Below are 19,883 nucleotides of genomic sequence, written 5' to 3'. Positions count from 1 at the left end.
TGAAACCCTCTCAACGCTCAGCTGTGCTGTCTAGCTTATGTAGAAGCATATCACAGAGTGATTATAGAGTGTGTTTGCCTAATATCTTTATTTGAAGGCCATGTGGTCTAAAAGAGCCCTTGGTATCAGTGTGGACTTGCGTGAGCTCAGTAGAAATGAGACATTCACTGTTCAGTCACAGAGGCCTAAAATCATGGCTTTATTCAGTCTGTTCTACAAACATGTAACATAATGTCTGATGAGAGTATACCATCAACTCTTGACAGTTTACATACTTTGGTTTTATTAAGTAAATACACACACAAGCTTGCATCACTGCTTGACCAGTCTACTTGGTAGATCACAACTAACTGTTGTACAATGGTGCATGTAGCGTTACACAATTTCATTTAAATAAAATTTATGATCTAAAATTACAGTTTAACATTCTAAAATTCACACATGGAGAAATTGTTTACAATTTACAAAATACTTTACAGAACTTGACAGACTTCTATTTCAAGCTTTATGCGTTATTACCACCCTTTATACATCATAATTCTGTGTTTCTGATGGAGTTGAGAGATCACTTTGCCCTCAAAGTCTCCATCATGAGGGCCTCCATTAGAGTCAGCGCTGAAATCTTCAAAGTAATGATGCCAAGCTCCATCTTTTGTAGGTCCAAACCCAAACACACTGACCTAAGAGAGAGGAATCATTACATCAAACAAAGCCTTACATAAATACAATCTATTAATTGTCATTAAATAATCTTTATTTGACCCTCTAACTCTAGCACTCTCTATTCTAAATCTATTCTTAAAAAAAAAATAACTTGCCCCTTTAAGACTTGCACTGTTCATTTACTAACTTATTTTCTTAAAAAAAATAAATAAATAAATAAATACTAGCTTCTCTAATCTCTTTGTATTTTTTTGTTTTCTTTTTATCTATTATACAATTAACAAAAGCAAAAAAGGTCTCTGACACTAGCTTTCTCTATTCTTTTTTTTCTATTCCATCTGTTTTCTTTTTATTTATTATATAATAAAAAAAAACTTGCTACATGTACTGCATTAAGCTAACTGAGACTTGTTATAGCACTTGCATATCATTGCTCTTTAGTTGATTTGGATTGCTTCTATTGTCCTCACGTGTAAGTCGCTTTGGAAAAAAGCGTCTGCTAAATGACTAAATGTAATACACATTCATTACTGTTTTGTTAAGGCACCACTGCCAAGGTATTTTACTATGGTATCATTGGCCTTTGAGTAAATAAAAATAAGGTTTGGTTTAAATACAGAGGCAGAATAAAATACAAGCATGGCCCTTGATATTTCTAAATCTATAACCATGCTAGGGACTGATGTGTTTACATTTTGGAAATTAAATGACCACAGGCAATGACGATTCACTCAGTTCTTCTCACCTCATCACAAATGTGCAGGGCGAATATAAGAGATATGAAGCCAGTGGAAGGATATCCTCCATGACTCTGCAGCCAGCTCTCATAGACATATTTCATAAATGCAGGATGGAAGATCATCACCTCAAAAGAGCAAAAGAACAGTCATTCGGGATAACAAATGTTTCTCAATAATAGTAAACGTTTGCCATTTCTAAATTAACAGTTTTTCTCAATTGATCTGACACATTTCTCTAAACATAGGTCACTGCTCTCAAAACTGTTAACATGGGGATCTGATCACTTTGTATTTGTCTTAAACAGATTGTGTTTTCATTCATTTTATATAAATTACAAATGGCATCCATAATTTTCTCAAAACACTGTACACAGGTTTCTCAAATGTTTTCACAACAGCCAACCAAAACTTTAATGTATTGCCTTTTTTCTTTTCTGTTTTGATATATATATATATATATATATATATATATATATATATATATATATATATATATAAATATATATATATATACACACACACACACACACACACACACACACATACATATTTGGGGTGTTTCCGTACACAAACATGACAGTTCGGTACATACCTTTGATGTCACGGTTCGGTACAGTTTCGGTACAGCATTGGGAAATTTATTTATTTTTTTATTTTTTATTTTTTTAAACAGTGGTTTACTGAACAAATTCCTCTTTCTTTAAATAAATGCAGTTATAATTAAAATTTTGTTAGGAATAAAACTCCCTTGGCTTATGCTCTTGTGAGCCCTTTTACATTAGGCCTACTATAAGGTTACAGTTAACAATAGAGCCCAGACTTAAATTGAATTACTAAATTCAATTTAGTAATGTTTCTTTTTTTATATAACAAGCAACACTCAACTTCAAAAATAAAACAACCTTGTATGCAAACATGTGAATTGCACATAATGCAGTTTTAAAATTAACTATATATAATAATTAGTATATAGTCTAATATTTAGTGAAATGCTCTTTTTGTAGGAAGAGATGATTGCGAGGTGTTTATACAACGATCTGTCGCCACATCAAAGAGCATCAAAACCACATTTATTATTTGAATGTCCTAAAAAAAGATGATAACCACATTTATTATTTGAATGTCCTAAAAAAATAAGGATATGAGAACCATGGTCTCTGACTTGGAGGTGCTGATTCTCATCCCAGCCGCTTCATACTCAGCTGCAAACCATCCCAGCACACGGAAGGTATGGCATGATGAACCCAACATGACAACATCATCTAAAATAAGGATATGGTCCCCAAACCGGACCCCCTTCGGCCCCTGGCTGCGTCTAGAAATCCTGGCCATAAAAATAATGAACAGGACTGGTGATAAAGGGCAGCCCTGCCGGAGTGCAACATGTACCGCGAATAAGTCTGACTTACTGCAGGCAATGCGAACCAAGCTCCTGCTCGGTTGTACAGGGACCGGACAGCCCTTAACAGAGGGCCCCGGACCCCATACTTCCGGAGCACCCCCCACAGGATGCCCCGAGGGACATGGTCGAATGCCTTCTCCAAATCCACAAAACACATGTGGATTGGTTGGGCAAACTCCCATAAACCCTCCAGCACCCCGGCGAGGGTATAAAGCTGGTCCAGTGTTCCACGACTGGGACAAAAACGCATTGTTCCTCCTGAATCCAAGGTTCGACTATCGCGTGAATTCTCCTCTCCAGTACCCTGGCATAGACTTTCCCAGGAAGAATGAGGAGTGGGATCCCCGTAGTTGGAACACACCTACCGGTCCCCCTTCTTGAAAAGAGGGACCATCACCCTGATCTGCCTTTCCAGAGGCACTGTTCCCGACTGTCACGCGATGCTGCAGAGGCGTGTCAGCCAAGATAGCCCCACAACATCCAGGGACTTGAGGTACTCAGGGCGGATCTCATCCACCCCTGGTGCCTTGCCCCAGAGAAGCTTCTTAACCACCTCGGTGACTTCAGCTTGGGTGAAGGGCTGCAGCCTGCTTGGCCTGCCGGTACCCGTCAGCTGCCTCAGGAGTCCCACAAGCCAGCCAGTCCTGGTAGGACTCCTTCTTCAGCTTGACGGCATCCCTTACTTCCGGTGTCCACGACCTGGTTCGGGGATTGCCGCCTCGACAGGCAGACAGGAGACCTTACGGCCACAGCTCCGAGTGGCTGCATTAACAATGGAGGTGGAGAACATGGTCCACTCAGACTCAATGTCTCCAGCGTCCCTCGTGATCAGGTCGATGCTCTGCTGGAGGTAGGTGTTGAAAATCTCTGTGACAGGGGGCTCAGCCAAAGGTCCCAACAGACACTCACAATACGTTTGGGTCCGCCGAGTCTGTCCAGCTTCCTCCCCTTCCATCAGATCCAACTCACCACCAGGTGGTGATCAGTTGACAGCTCCGCCCCTCTCTTTACCTGAGTATCAAAGATATACGGCCGGAGGTCAGACGAGTTTCATAGGGGTGTCCTGGTGCCACGTGCACTGATGGACACCATTATGCTTGAACATGACACCTGGAGGGGCCTGATTGGGAGGAACGGCCCCCCGATCAGGCCCCTCCAGGTGTCACTGTCTTTGCCCATGTGAGCATTGAATTCCCCCAGTAGAACGAGTCCCTGGTCGGAGCACTTTTCAGCACTCCTCCCAGAGACTTCAAGAAGGCCGTGTATTCTACACTGCCATTCAGCCTGTAAGCACAAATGACAGTGAGAGACCTATCTCTGACCCGAAGGCGCAGGGAAGCGACCCTTTCGTTCACCAGGGTAAACTCCAACACAATGAGCAATCCCACACCAACCCACCGCCTCTCACCATGGGCAACTCCAGAATGGTAGAGAGTCCAGCCTCTCTCAAGGAGCATGGTTCCAGAACCCAAGCGGTGCATGGCGCTAAGCCCGACTATCTCCAGTCGGTACCTCTCAACCTCCCGCACAAGCTCAGGCTCCTTCCCCGCCAGCGAGGTGAGATTCCACTTTCCTAAGGCTAGTTTCTGTGTCCGGAGATCAGGTCGTCGGGGCCCCTGCTTTCGACCGCTGCCCGATCCACAATGCATCAGCCCTTTACGATTCCTCCCACAGATGGTGGGTCCACAGGAGGTCAGCCCCACGTTGCTCTTTCATTGCTAATTCGAGCCCCCGCCCTGGGCCTGGCTCCAGGGTGGGGCCCCGGCTGCGCCATGCTGGGCGACATCACGGTCCTTGTTTTTAAAGACTTCATAAAGGGCTTCTGAATATATATAAATAAATATATATAAATATATATATATGTAAAGGAAGGGGTGTACTGAGAGAGAGAGCAGCACTGTAGGGGTCTGCAGGGTGGAAGGGGAGGGAGGAGAGGAACAGGGTACAGACGGGTTTCAAATGAAATCAGAGCCACCCTGATTGACCATGTTATTAATCATGGTATCTCCTTAGGAGAAGCTGACCAGAGAGTTCAGCCTTACATAAACCGATCCACAGTGGCTTCAATTATCTGCTCATTTCAGAGAGAAAAGCAGTAAGTAGCTATACCATTCTGGTTCTATGAGTATATTCTAGAGCCTTGTCTAATTCTAGAGCCTTGTTTAAATAGTATCTGTGCAATCAAGTCAAAGATATTGCTGGAAATGAAGTGTCCCCAACTAAGCAAGCCAGAGGCGACAGCAGCAAGCAACCCAAAACTCCATCGGTGACAGAATTGAGAAAAAACCTTGGGAGAAACCAGGCTCAGTCAGGGGCCAGTTCTCCTCTGACCAGATGAAACCAGCAGTTCAATTCCAGGCTGCAGAAAGGTCAGATTGTGCAGAAGAACGATCTGGTTCCTGTGGTCTTAAACCTTGTCTGTTTATAGTTCTAATTCTCTCTTTATAAATGTTTCTAATTGTTCATTTTTTTTTCTCTCAGAATAGAACATTTAGGTAGATAAACAAGAAAATTTTCAAATGAACAAGAACATGCCATTGTTGACATTGTGGTCCAGAACACCACCATCCTCAAAGAAATTCAGCAAAGAATAACACAGGACAATCAATTATTTCATAATATTCACCAGTGTAGTCTGATAGAGTGAAGGAGATGCGATTCCAGTTTGTTCAGGTATGTGAATGCCACACAGTCACTGCACTTTTACTGTAAAAAAACAAAGATATGTATTTCCTGGACATTGTAAGTCACACTCTGGAAAAATTCATTCATCTCTGATAGTGATGTGTGAAAGTGAGAGAACGCAATGTTCAGCAACATCTGTTTTCTTTTTTGGAGTTGAATAACAGTGGACTCATTGTGAGTACCTGTATGTTGATGAAGCTGGCTTTAACCTCAACAACAACAACAACAAAAGGAAACAAGGAAGGAATGTGATTGGCCATCGTTCCATAGTCAATGTCCCTGCCCCTGGATCACCATGTGTGTAGCAATTTCAACCACTGGTGTTGTGGCACACAATGCAGTCTTGGGCCTATACAACACAGCAGGTTGATCAGGAGCAAATGGAGTGAAATTTCGTAGTTATCTGGGACAGTGTCCAATTTCATCATTCAGCACTGGTGCAAGAGTGGTTTGAACATCACCCACATTTCAGAATGGTGTTCCTTCCTCCATATTCTCCTTACCTGAATCCAATTGAGGAGTACTTCTCCTCTTGGAGATGGAAAGTGTATGATCACAACCCTTACAACCAAGTGAGTCTTCTTCAAGCAATGGAAGAGGCCTGTGGAGATGTTGAGGCAGAAGCTTGTCAAGGATGGATTCAACATTCACCCCATTTTTTCCCACAATGCATGGCTCATGAGAATATATGTTGTGATGTAGATGAAATTCTCTGGCCAGATGTAATTGAGAGACATGGTCAACAAAGTTATTTGTTTTAGTGATTGCAGTGCATTTATTTATTTATTTAAGAAACTCATTGAAGAACGCAAGAAACACAAGGTGGAGGATCCACTTGCAGTAGAATTTATTAAGAGTACAAATGAAGAACTAATACAGGGACAAGAACCAGAAACACAGGACAGAAGCATACACCAGAAAACAAAGACTGAAATAACTGGACCAGCAAGATGTTTCAGGTTGATGGGAAGTTCATGTACAACCTCTGCGATTGCATCAAGGCAGACAGAAAGACAGCATCTTGGGGCATGACAATACAGGCTGAGAATTCAGATATGGCCTCCACGTCTGCAAAAGGATGGGCTAAGAGATCAGAGAAAACCTCCTTGGTCATTATTTGACAGGTGAAGAGCTCAAGGATGGCCTCCTTGGCTGTGACAGGACAGGCTAGGGATTCAAGAATGGCCTCCATTGCTGTGACATGACGGGCAAAGGGTTCAGAGGTGGCCTCCTTGGCCATGAGAGGGCAGACAGAGAGTTCAAAGACGGCCTCTTTGGCAGACTGAGAGTTCACACGTGACCACTGTGGTCAAAACAGGACAGGGTGGATGCTCAAGGATAACTTCTGTAGTCGAAACAGGACAGGCAGGGAACTCACAGGCTGGCACCAACATAGGACTGAGATCTGGGTCTTGAATGGACTCTTGAGTGGCGCAGGTTTATCGACTGATTCACGGACTGGAATGGGCTCTGGAGCAGATTCACTGAATCTGAATGTAGAGACCCCCATCTGCCACTGGGTGATGGGAATTCCGAGCTCAGAAAACTTTATGAAACACCTTAGTTTTTAGATTGTACCTATAATTGTTAAAGAGCAGGTCAGATGGGTTTTTGAAAAATCTGTCTTTTGCAGTTTATTACGTAGCTATCCTTAAATGAAAACAATCTGCAAAGTTGTTAATCAAAAAAGTGCATGATAAACAAAGTTATTGTCTCTCAAAAGAGAGAGTCGGTTCTGAATCGCCGTAACGAGTCGTTTTATTTTCGACTCTTTTGCCTGTTTGCCTGTACGTCACTGGGTAACACATTTGCATAATCCCCGCCTGCCCGCGAAATACAAACAGAGTCTGATCTGCCCACAAACACTTTTGCTATTAGTGCGTTTACATCGTTGAGAAGACGCGGTGTTCAGGGATACCACAGAAATACAATTCGACCCTTTTTGTTGTGTGCTTGTCATTTTATCAAGAACTGCTTCTCTAATCTGGGTTTTTATCTTCGTTGGCTTCTAATCTTCTTAATTTGGACTAACAAGCTCTCTGAACCACGACCTGTAAGTAGTACGATTGATACGTTAGGTGTACATTTTCAATTGAGTGCTCAAAATATAAGTTTTTTTTGATAATATGTGATGTATACCTAGTGCAGCTTTAGGTTTCCAGGTAAAGCACGATATTACTGTCTTACTGAAGTAGTTCTGATAATTCACTGTGAACCTAAGAATATGTTGATTATTGTAGACTGACGTTGTTCTAATTACTTTGTTTAATAATAAAGAATGTAGTGTAGCACACAGACTTTATAATAATTGTGAAACTGCTGTTTATTGTGCTGCACTGGCAGTTACAGGGTTAATGCGGGAGAGATGAGTGATTTCGGCTGGTGCTCCTGTGATACAACTGTTCTGCGTTCTGATTAAAAGTTAAGACCAAGCGTCTTTTGTCTTTCGTTCTTCAAAATTACAGTAGTCATATTTTGGTTTACAAACTGTATTGTTTAATCAGTTAGTCACGTTAGCACTCGGCTAACTTATTCACCTAGTGTTCACAGTTTAGCAGCTAAACTTTAGCTGTGGGCACGATTCGCTTGCATAAGTGCTTTAGTATTTTATGTCATTATAAGAACGGATTGATTATATTATTGTTTTTATGTAAAGGTGCTTTGTCAATGGTAGCGCTGGCTAACTGGCTCAAGGACTCATCTCTGTGCCAATCACAACAGGTTTGGCCAGCTGACCAATCAGAGCAGAGTAGGGCTTGAGGAAGGGAGGGGCTTGCTCCGAACTTGCTTGAAACGAATCATTTCCTAATCATTGGCAAATGACTCTAATATTAAATGTATATTCTGAGAAAATTACAATGTTTTCTGACCTTAGATGCATTTAAACCTGTTGTAGGGGACTCCAATACAATACTGGGACACTTAAAATACCATCTGACCTGCTCTTTAATCATTTAGGTATATTGTTGATCTTATCTCAAAAATCGAACTTATCCATCTTATCTAGCCATCTATTAAAGTGCAATGTGTAATTTAAAATACAGTAAAATGCTGGTGAAGATTAATACAGAAAATTTTAGTAATTTCAGTGTGTATTATATGCAGTTTTTCATCATGGTTACACAATGGCATCAAAATCCAATGATGTTATTATGTCATTTAACAACAAACAACCTGCGTTTCAGTGACATTTACTAAAAATTAACTAGCAAAACTGGTGGCCTGCGTCACTAGCAGAGGCGACTTTGAGCTAACGTCTGCTACAGGAGCTGGAGGACCAGCTGCGTACGGCACACGACCATGAAAGGCTGAGCCGAAGCAGGAAGTGAGTAAGGCCTTACTGCGGTGAGATCTGGGGCGTGGCCCAGGCTCGTTGAAAGCCTGCCACTGTGACTTAGTGGCTGAGGAGATCCGGGTCTTGTGTGGGACGATGGAGGTGTCGAGTGAGGCAAGTTCGGGGCTTTGCGAGCTTAAATACTGTCCACTTTTACCGATCGGAAGAATTGTTGGCACGGCCGAATGATAGGAGGATGCCGGGATAGAAGTTAGAAGTGGAAATCGGAGCAGTAGCCGCGATGAAGCCTGGGCTCAGGCGGAGAAAGAGTGATCCTGTGGCTGGCAGATTGCGGTGGAGGATCCGAAGAAAATCACCAGTATAAGCCCTGCTGAAAAAACCAGCATATGCTGGTTAGGTATGTTTTGATGCTGGGATGCTGGTTTATGCTGGTCCTTTGCTGGTTTATGCTTTTAGTCTCATCACTGGACAGAAAAAGTTAGAGTCTGTGATATAATGGCAAAAGGAGCAAAACAAATGCCGGAAAACTGTTGTGGGACAGAGGCAAGTTGGCTATATATATATATATATATATATATATATATACATACATGTATCTCTAGTTGTGCCAAATTGGTTTATTATCTGATCGTGCTCCTCCCGAACCTTGGAAATAAAAAAATCTTAAAGTGCAAAGTCTATGTAGGCCTATTTTTGTGATGTCAGTTGGTTATTCCCACTAGGCAAGATTGATCTTAAAGGGGTAATTTAGTCCCTAACAAGTCCTTTAAAACAGCATCTTTCCGGTCCAAACAGTTAGCATAAGCACAAAACTGAGCAGTATAATCCTCGATAGTATTGATAGCTGGATGCAGGAACTAGTGATGTGACATTTGAACCCGAGGCATCGGAGCTTGTGTCGAGGATAAATGACCGTGCCACATGAAGCCTCAATTCGAGGCTTGTGTTGTTAACATAGAAATCACGTGACCAATGACAAACAAAGCCTTTCTGTCCAATCGCTCGCTTGACTCACTTTGTGTCAGAATGTTCAAACCCAGTGATCTTACTTTATGAGTAAGTTTTCATTCAGACTTATTTAATTAGTCATACAAGTAATATGAAGAATAAAAATAAAATAAAATAAATGACATATGCAATTCATATGTGTTCATTATTCTTCTATTACATCACACTGACATTCATACTGGCATTAAATGCCACAGTAAATGTATTTTTCAAATTCCACACTCACACACAAAAACACACAGTTAGGCTTTTATTTGTGCATGTAACACAAACTATCTATGGAATGTGTGGTGGTGGCTTCGTCCAACAAAACTTCTTTTCAGGCTTTTGGCTGCTTTATTTTTTACTAATGACCAGATTTGATTATAACGATCAGGATTTATTAAGAGCATAAATGAAAAACTAATACAGAAACTGGAACCACAATACGGAACAGGAGCATACACCAGGAAACAAAGACTGACTCTGAACAGGGCAAACACAGGGGTATAAATACAAGAGTTAACAAGGCTAACAAGGGGTGGAGCCAATGAATCAATATGACAACAAACAAGGTAGAAGAGGAAACAGAAACTAAACACAGGAAGTGAAAACAGAAACACTAGGGGCAGAAAATCTTGGATGGATGATGTCAATTACGCCTACCTTATTTCTGTCTGCCTTAATTGATGGTTTCACATTCATGTACGTCCTGAGAATAAATAAAAAATGGGGTTAAGTTTTGATCCAACATATAAAATAAATTATAGATGCAAACAATGTTTGATGCCATACAATATTTGGTTTAAATACATTAAAGCATTTCAGAGATACAGCCTTATTTTGAAGTGCTCGTCATTGAAATTGTTTGCAAGATATTCGAGAAAGGTTTGACTAATCAACTTAAATTCCATAAGTTTTTGCTGGCAAGATTTGAAGTTGAAGTTTGAAGTTGAAGGATTAGAGCAACCATCTAAAGGACTGAAAATTTAGGTTTCTCATATGAACCTCTGTTTAGGGCGTTTATGGTATTTTGGAGCTCTCATTTTCTTTCATAGTATATAAAAGAGTTGCCAGAATATTCTTCACAAATATATATAGTTGTTTCTACTGGGAACAGTTATGGATATTATCATAAAGATGCCATCTATAACTAGAGAGATCTGGTGGCTGAGGTATAAGAAATGCATGAAGTTGATGCAAAATTAGTTGTTTTTCTTCAAAATTGTACTTTGCAGAAAAAAAAGAAGAAGAATTTGTCAGCCACCCCTCAAAAACAACCAACAGCCAACAACATCCAGCAACAGAAGTTGTTAATGTAAAGCTGAGAAACAGATCTCACAGATCAATGTGTCTAGTGGTGAAGATGCTGATGAGCCACTGCAGATCCAGAATCTTAAAGGGCAACAGAATGAGGTGAGTCGTCTCATCCATGTCCACAGCGCTCTCTGGGTAGATGACACGGTGAGTGGTCTTTGACCCTACGTCCTGCTCAAAACCTTTTGTTGGGCCCTCATTCATCCTGAGATAAAAACACACAAACAACACAGATATACAAAGTTTGGGTATATGATAAGAGTATTTATTACATTTACATTACATTTAGACATTTAGCAAACACCTTTATCCAAAGCGACTTACAAATGAGGACAATAGAAACAATCAAAACCAACAAAAGAGCAATGATATGCAAATGCTATAACAAGTTTCAGTTAGCTTAATGCAATACATGTAGCAAGTTTTTTTTTTTTTTTTTCTTATTATATAGAAAAAGAATAGAGCAAGGTAGTGTTAGAGGCCTTTTTTGCTTCTGTTAATTGTGTAATAAATAAAAAGAAAACAGATAGAATACAAAAAGATTAGAGAAGCAAGTGTTTCTTTTCTTTCTTTCTTTCTTTCTTTTAAAGAAAACAAGCAGTATTTATGTTAGCAGATACAAATTTAAAATTTATGCCACAGTGTTGGCTAAATAAGTGTTGTCTGTTTTCTCTGTTTTCTGTGACAGTTGACTCATTTAGTACCTTATAACGAAGTCTTGTGAATCTATGAGCGCACCATAATGTGATCTGTTGAGGTTGCCCGAGTTGCCCACTACAGCACAGGTTCTGCAGCGGCTGGGACTGCTGTCGGAGTAGTGATCTTTATCTGGGAAAAGGGAAAACAACACCTCCACCACTTTTTTGTAGTTGGCTACAGTTGATTCGTTTTGTAGACTCTGTTAAACATTTTAAAACAATGTGACAAAATTAGGATGCAAAATTGATTATTGTTGTGCTGTAATACAGTTCACAAAATCTGCAGAAAACTGAGACTGACATGTCATATATATACAGTGATGTAACAGTACATCTTTCATAGCACCAAACAGAGCAAGCAAAGCCCCTTTCAAGGAAAGGCAGCTAATTTTTTTAATGAAAGACCAAGACCAAAAGCAAAATCTTGATATCCCAAGCAATTGCCAAACTCACGTTCAGGTAGCACATTTCAAATCAGCAATACAATCATGACAACATAAATGTTGTTTCTTATATATTTCATGATTAAAAACAGCATATGAGCATGTGCAATCCCGAGCACGTCCTTCAGGACACAAACCGTTTCTATGCAAACCAGAGCTTCTAAGAGCAGCTGGACTGAGATGATCTCTTCACTAACAAGCGATTGGCTCTTTTATTTAGAAGGCAGGACTTATTCTGCCATATTCTGAGCTATCTTTGTATGTTGGGAAGCAGCGTGCTGTTTACTGTGTGACGTCGGACCCCTTCAGTTTCCTGGTGAGCTGAGAGCTCAGAGTACCAAGTGGTGTGTCCAGCATTAAGACTGAAATTGGTGAAATTTTTAACAAGCAACAAACACATTTAGATTCATGAAGATTTTTTTCATCTCCACTTGAACGGGGAGTCTAATAAGTCAAAGTTTTTAACAGTACTGAATCGTGAAACTTCTCTTTTAGGGGCTTTTTGCCCTAATATTATACAGGATAATCAAAGGGCAGTAGGAAAGTAGTGGGCCAGACTTAAACCTGCATGCCAGCGAGAACACAACAACTCATGTAATATTTTATCTATTATTATACTCACAGAATCACATTATCATTTTGTGACATATGAGATCACAAGAACATTGACTTGCCTGGTTCCTGCCAATTGTATGAAAAAAAATAAAAAATAAATCTGTAGTTTAGATGCTAGCAATACCTAGGTCATGGGTTCAATTGAAAAATATGTACCTCATATGCACTCAGTGAATGTGTAAATGTAATTCTAAAAGTATAAGCTAGCTGTTTAAAATAGTTTTGGATAGAACCGGCTATATCATAGAGGACCTCGTGCCGGATTAATAAAGAGCACAGCTACTGTTACACACTGAAGAGACTTGTCCTTACCTTCCACCACCAATAGGTGTGGAAATCCAGTGGGCTGTTCTTGGTGTTAAGGGTCACGTTAGCAGAGGGTTTATATCGTTGAGAAAACCACAAAAGATCCTCTGAATCCATTGCGCGTTTACAGACAGATGAATCTGTGAGAAAACTCCTGGTGGACGTTTGACAGATGAGAACCATACAGATAGTGCTGGTGACGCTGACAAACACAACAACTCGTCGAAGAGTTCTTTTGTTAATCATCTTTATGTGTGTTGTTGGAATGAAATGTGTTAGATGTTTTCTCTCTGAAAGAAGAGGAAGAAAGAGTTTAAAAAAAAAAAAACTTAGACCAATTTGCATTTTTGACACTGTTCTCCTAATTAATGTTGTTCAGTTGCTTTGACGCAATCTTTTTTGTTTAAAGCGCTATATAAATAAAGATGACTTGACTTGACTAATGTGTTCTGTCTAATGATCACACTCTCTCTGCATTCATTGTCAACTTTAAGTATTACAAATTTTCATCTTAAACTACACAATAAAAATTTCATATAGCCAAATGTGTTGTTGTACTCTGTTATTAACATAACTCTGTTATATCAGTATAATTGTTCATATCAATGTAATTGTTACCATTAAAAAAAAAAAAAAAAAAAAAAAAAAGCCTCAGGACCTGATCAGGCAGAACACGTTTTTCAAGTTTGATAACGTGAAAGGCACTGCACTGCCTTTTTTGTTTGACTTATTTCAAGGCTACAGAATACCCAAGACGTGTCACTCATATACTTCTGAATGGACTTGTATGTGTTATAGTTACACCAAAGACTACTAGTATATAGAATACCCAAGACGTCACTCACGTGTTTTGCTATTCGGTAAAGTCATCGTGTCACTGCAGCTGCTGTCAGAAGACCCAGTTGCTATAGAAACAGTCAGCATTCGGAGATGTGTGCTCAGGACTGCACATGTGCACTGGCTGGTCTAGCCTGAAAAATACACTTTTTTTACGCTATTTGAGCATAAGAAACAACATTAATGAGATAGTTGTCAGATTTCATTGGTGATTTTAAATATGAAATTTAATCTTAATCTTGGTGAACAGTTTCCAGTTTGATCTTTCCCCATTCAAAGAGATAGGTGCTGCAAAGATGGCCGCCGAGTGAAATTACTTGTCTTAAAGGGACTTTTCTTTTTTCTTTTTTTTAGAAAAGCAGTGCGCTGCGGGGAGTTTTTTTTTATGTTGCTAGGCAACAACCAAATCAGGTGTCCTATAATCAAGGATGGTAGAACGAGTGCTCTAAAATCTTTGGTTTGCTGTTAAGTAAACTGTCATATTTTCAGAAACTTTTTAAAATACAGCTCCGGGTGACCCGTGATAGCCAGCACTGTCTCCAGACATTCCAAGCAACTGTAAACATCTGTAACCACAACCGAAGGCCTGCCTCTCCATTCATTTAACTGTACAATGGAGAAAAAATGCAAATGACGTCGGGGGTTGATTCTTTTTTTTTTTTTTTTTCAGCTTCAGGCATTCAGAGCACTCCAACAAAAACACGAGGCACAGCAGGTGGCTAAATAGCACAAAACACTCTCTGCCAATAGAAAACAATTAAAAAAGGCACCTCTCACTGCAAAAAAACACATTCTGTCTGATCGAGGCTTTAGGCTACATTATAGGCTCATCTATAAGGGTGACTTTCATCAAAATTCACTCTGACATACACTACCGGTCAAAAGTTTGGGATCAGAACAATTTTTTATGTTTTTTTTACAGGAGTTTCTTATGCTCATCAAGGCTGCATTTATTTGATCAAAAATACAGGACAAAATGTAATATTGAATGAATTAATGAATGAATGATGCATTTATATAGATCTTTATTTTGTATTGTTGTACACCCAAAGTGCTTTACAATCATGTTGGGGGGTCTCTCCTCAACCACCACTAGTTTGCAGTATCCACTTGCAACGGCAGCCACAGGACAACAGCACCAGTGCGCACACCACACAGCAGCTACAGGTGGAGAGGAGAGAGAGTCATAGAGCCAGTCAAGTGGTTGGGGATTATTAGGAGATTATTAGGACCCATGCAGACTACGGGGTGAGCACCCCCGCTGGCTTCACTATCATCTCTTCCAACAGCAACCTAATTTTCCCAGGAGGTCTCCCACACAGGTACTGACCAGGCTCAATCCTGCTTAGCTTCAGTGGGCAACCAGTGGCTGTGGCAAACTGTGTTTTCTCCCCCTATCACAGTCTCACCAGACTGTGTGGTTTGAAGTAGGGAGGTCGAGGAAAGGAACGGGTCGGTGCATATTTTTTGAGAGTGGGTGAACTTTGATTCTTATTCAGGCTGGGAGGTTTTTTTTTTTTTTTTTTTTTTTTTTAGGGGAAACTGTCCCTTAAAACTGTCGCCTGATTTTTTTAGGTTGAGGAATACAAAGTTTTCGCTCTTGACTTGGTCCAGGCCAGCGAATCAAGCTACTAGCTTGATAATCCTGGTCTGGCATCGCATTCCCTCCAAAATCTATTTGTTTGGTTAATTAAAGCTATTATGATGGTTATAACTTAATAAAGTATGTTAGACTATGCTCCTATTGGCTTTGTTTTGTTCCCTTCTAAGAGATTAGCCTATTTGGGCGTTGGTCACAAGGATTAGAAAGGCTAGGTTTCAGGTCCATAGGTCTACGAATGGTAGGTTTAGGGTAAGTGTTGGTTCGGGGCTAGATTTAGATCTATTTTAGTAACTAGATCATTGCCGTCAATTTAATCTATCAGTGTTAGTTTTGGTAGGCATGTTTTGCCATTGTTTTCCTACTCCTTCAGGCATGTTTTTGTGAGGGAAATGTTTAAGACACCTTCATCAGTAGTGTACCTCAGACTCATCGGGTGTTTCGGCTCTTTAAACACCCTCCTCTGAGTCAGTCGCCCAGACTTATAATGACTGGCGGATATTGTGAAATATTATTATGATGTAAAATATTTATTTTTGTATTTTAATATACATTAAAATCTATTAATTCCTGTGATGCAAAGCTGTATTTTCAGCATCATTACTCCAGTCTTTATTGTCACATGATCTTCAGAAATCATTCTAATAAACTGATTTATTATCAGTGTTGGAAACTGTTGTGCTGCTTCAGATTTATTTATTCATTTATTTATTTTGGAAACTGTGCTACTGTTTTAAGGATACTTTGATGAATAAAAAGTTAAAAAGAAGAGCATTTATTTCAAATGGAAATCTTTTCTAACAATATACACTACAGTTCAAAAGTTTGGGGTCAGTAAACTGTTATTCTTTCATTTTTATGTTTTTTTTTTTAAGAAATCAAAACTTTTATTCAGCAAGGATGTGTTAAATTGTTTAGAAGTGATAGCAAAGATTTATATTGTTAGAAAAGATTTATATTTTTAATAAATGCTGTTCTTTTTAACTTTTTTTGTTTTCATCAAAGAATCCTGAAAAAAGTATTGCAGTTTCCAAAAAAAATATTTGGCAGCACAACTGTTGGCAACTTTGATAATTCTAATAATAAATCAGCATATTAGAATGATTTCTGAAGGATCATGTGACACTTTATACTGGAGTAATGGCTGATGGAAATTCAGCTTTGCAATAACATTTTGTAAGATTACTGTTTTTTTGTTGTTGTTGTTTTGTTTTTTTTTCTGTATTTTTGATCAAATAAATGCAGCCTTAATGAGCATAAGAGACTTCTTTAAAAAACATTACAAGTCTTACTGATCCCAAACTTTTGACCGGTACTGTATATCTGAAAAGAAACAGAACTACACACAGGCTGGTAAAACTGAAAAAAAAAAGTCCAGAGATCTGTTACCTGTTAGAAGAATCTTTAAACAAATGATCTGTTCTTCCGTGTGTTAACCAGCTTCCATTTTAAAGAGTTTAGTTCACAGAGAAAGCATGCCCATGTGAGCCCTCACTTATGACTTTTGAAGTCAGAGTTTTAGATGACTTTAGTAAAACACTGGAGAGTGATCACTACAGTACAATGAGTCAGGTGAAAATATGACTATGTAAGCAGCACAGTTTCACTATAAACTCTAGCATATGAACAGCAGGCACGTTTGACCAGTTTAACCAGATTCCACACACGCACCCTCTTGCAACATGTTGTTTCATAAATTGTGCCAAAAGAAAAATAATAATAATAATAATAATTAATTACAGTTATTTATTAATTGCTGATACTTGAGGACTGGGACAAAACAATTTACATGACTGAACCAAGAAATTATTTAAGCTTAACCTGTTAAACTGATTTTTTCTTTCTCACAAGACTTGCCTGTAAATTAATGTGTCAACATTGACAAATACAAAATAATATGTACTGTCATGTGTGATTTCTATTATTTAGACCAGGGGTCTAAATGGGTGGGGTGGTTGGGACCACATTCCTGGAGCCCCCCAGCACTGCATGTTTTCCACGTCAAGTCAAGTCACCTTTATTTATATAGTGCTTTGTACAAAACCGATTGTGTCAAAGCAACTGAACAACATTAATTAGGAAAACAGTGTGTCAATAATGCAAAATGACAGTTAAAGCAGTTCATCATTGAATTCAGTGATGTCATCATTCAGCTCAGTTCAGTTTAAATAGTATCTGTGTATGGCGTTATTTCCCTGTCAAATGTCGAGAGCGCATTATTGTAGCGCGAAAGTACATTAATATAATGCGCGAATAATATCTCTCTGCTCGCGCGCGGAATATAATGTGCGGAGCGCGAATCTCTCTGGGCGCGCGCTCTCAAATACACGTTGCTCTTGTATGAATTTTCTCTGGGCTCGCTCAGAGAGTATGCCTGCACTTAAAACGTGTTCAGTGCAATCGCGTATCTCTCCTCTTCGCTTAAAGTAAGCGTGTATGTGCTTAGACTGTGTCCCGTGCGTTCACGCATGGCCAAGTACTCTTCTCTTCGATTTCTTTCTTCTTTGCTCTTGGCATAAACGCTGTCAAAACGGCAACAACCAATCAGAAATAGGCTTCAACGACTGACCAATGAAAACGCGACATCTTACATGGAATCTTATTGGTTGATATTGATCCGCACATGGAAATGAACCGATAAGTTCACTGAAGTTCAATCAAGACGAGCCGAGATGGATCCGCCGAATCGACGATCTCATGTAACCAGTTTTATTTGTTTTGATGTTAAATATGTCAAATGTATTTTAGAAATGTCTGGGAAGAGGGCGATTGGATTATTTTACATATAAATTACCTAGACTGTCAACCACATTGTTCACACTACGTGCCATGCCAATTGAAAGTGAGATTTTTTTAGCCAAATAGATTTGAAAGCCGATTCCAAAAGGCAAAAATAATATTTTACGTCTGATAATTAACACATTGTCTCGCGCAATCACACCAGTGATTAATCATTAAGTACGTAGCGAGATCAACTGCTAAATTCAAATCTGAACAAATATTTAGGGGGAATCTAAGATAAGGGGGCAAAATGCCCCAGTAAAATTATGTTATCTATGGCTGTCACGAATGAAGTGATTTGAAATTAATGAAAAGTGTCATCTGCAATAGATTTTCTTTATCGCAGATTGCAGCGTTGAGTGTTATAATCAATCACGCAATGGTGGTTTTTTTTTTTTTTATCTAAAAAATCTCACTTTCAATGGGCATGACACGTAGTGTGAACAATGTGGTTGACAGTCTAGGTAATTTATATGTAAAATAATCCAATTGGCCCTCTTCCCAGACATTTCTAAGATACATTTGACATATTTAACATCAAAACAAATAAAACTGCGTTACCTGAGATCGTCGATTCGGCGGATCCATCTCGGCTCGTCTTGATTGAACTTCAGTAAACTTATTCCATGTGTGATGGGTCGTTCGCGAATGAGCTGACTCTAAGAGACGGCTCTTGTAGGTAAACGACGGGAGCTGGCTCGCATATCTGAAGAGCCGACTCTATTTAAAAAAAAATATACATAGCCTATAGAAATTAAATCATTATGTAATACTGAAATAATGGATGCATTTTATTTTAAAATAATTGACTAATTCAAAGAACAAAAAAAATATTTTATAGGCCTAAAGGCGCACATATTCGTTTCGACTGTCTGATCAGCCTCAAATTCTGTTCCTGTCAATCATACACGAGGTGTCAACCAATTATACTGCATGAGGGAGGGGCCGTCGGGCCGAGCCATCACACACACACCACACACAGTGTCAAACTCGGAGAGAAGAAAACCGCATCAGCCTCTCGAAAGTAAGGCAGCTTGCATTTTCTGAATGCAAATCTCTCATAAAATAAAAATATGATCAGCATTGTGTGTTGTGTGTGTGTGTGTGTGTGTGTGTTCATGCTAGTTATACAAAACATAACTAGTGAGATGGTTCATGCTGGTTATATTAACATGCCAAAAAAGAGGGATCAGTTTAATCCTTTCAGTTATTTATTTTTCTTTAATATGGGTTCTATTATTGTTGTTCAGATTCAGATTGTATTTGTTTTATAATGTTGTTGTTTCTATACATTAAAAAGTTGTAATTTAAATGCAAATGTTTAATAGTATTCTTTTTTCATAAAAAAAAAATCCATTTTTAAAGAAATTGTGAGACACTGTGAGTATAATTTCATTAAATAATTTAATCAAAATTGTTTTCACACCTATCATAGTCAAAACATTATTGTTTTTTTAAAGAGACGTTTGTGAGCCAAAAGAGCCGTCTCTTTTCAGTGAGCTGAGTCAAACGAG

At 39.1% G+C, this 19,883-nt stretch overlaps 1 protein-coding gene across 1 annotated transcript; it reads right to left on the bottom strand.

The window, feature by feature from the left end:
• Positions 1-175: 175 nt before the first annotated feature.
• On the bottom strand, positions 176-17,615 carry LOC109069878 (CMP-N-acetylneuraminate-beta-galactosamide-alpha-2,3-sialyltransferase 1-like). The gene is made up of 7 exons (XM_019086475.2): positions 16,978-17,615; positions 13,158-13,441; positions 11,794-11,987; positions 11,115-11,294; positions 10,439-10,484; positions 1,409-1,528; positions 176-680 (listed from the first exon to the last, which is right to left on the bottom strand). The coding sequence occupies exons 2-7, from the start codon at positions 13,395-13,397 to the stop codon at positions 516-518; spliced, it is 945 nt and encodes a 314-aa protein (XP_018942020.1). The 5' UTR covers positions 13,398-13,441; positions 16,978-17,615; the 3' UTR covers positions 176-515.
• Between the last annotated feature and the right edge of the window lie 2,268 nt (positions 17,616-19,883).

Source organism: Cyprinus carpio, chromosome A19, assembly GCF_018340385.1.
Source record: "Cyprinus carpio isolate SPL01 chromosome A19, ASM1834038v1, whole genome shotgun sequence".
NCBI classification, from domain to species: Eukaryota; Metazoa; Chordata; class Actinopteri; order Cypriniformes; family Cyprinidae; genus Cyprinus; species Cyprinus carpio.
Note: the sequence above shows the minus strand (reverse complement) of the source record. Positions and strands in the feature narration are given on the sequence as shown.

Coding starts and splice junctions, on each gene's coding strand:
- LOC109069878 (XM_019086475.2), bottom strand. CDS start 13,397: ATGATTAACAAAAGAACTCTTCGACGAGTTGTTGTGTTTGTCAGCGTC. Junction 10,485..11,114: donor ACCACTAGACACATTGATCT/GTGAGATCTGTT, acceptor ATTTATTCTCAG/GACGTACATGAATGTGAAAC. Junction 1,529..10,438: donor TTAAGGCAGACAGAAATAAG/GTAGGCGTAATT, acceptor TGCTCTTTTGAG/GTGATGATCTTCCATCCTGC.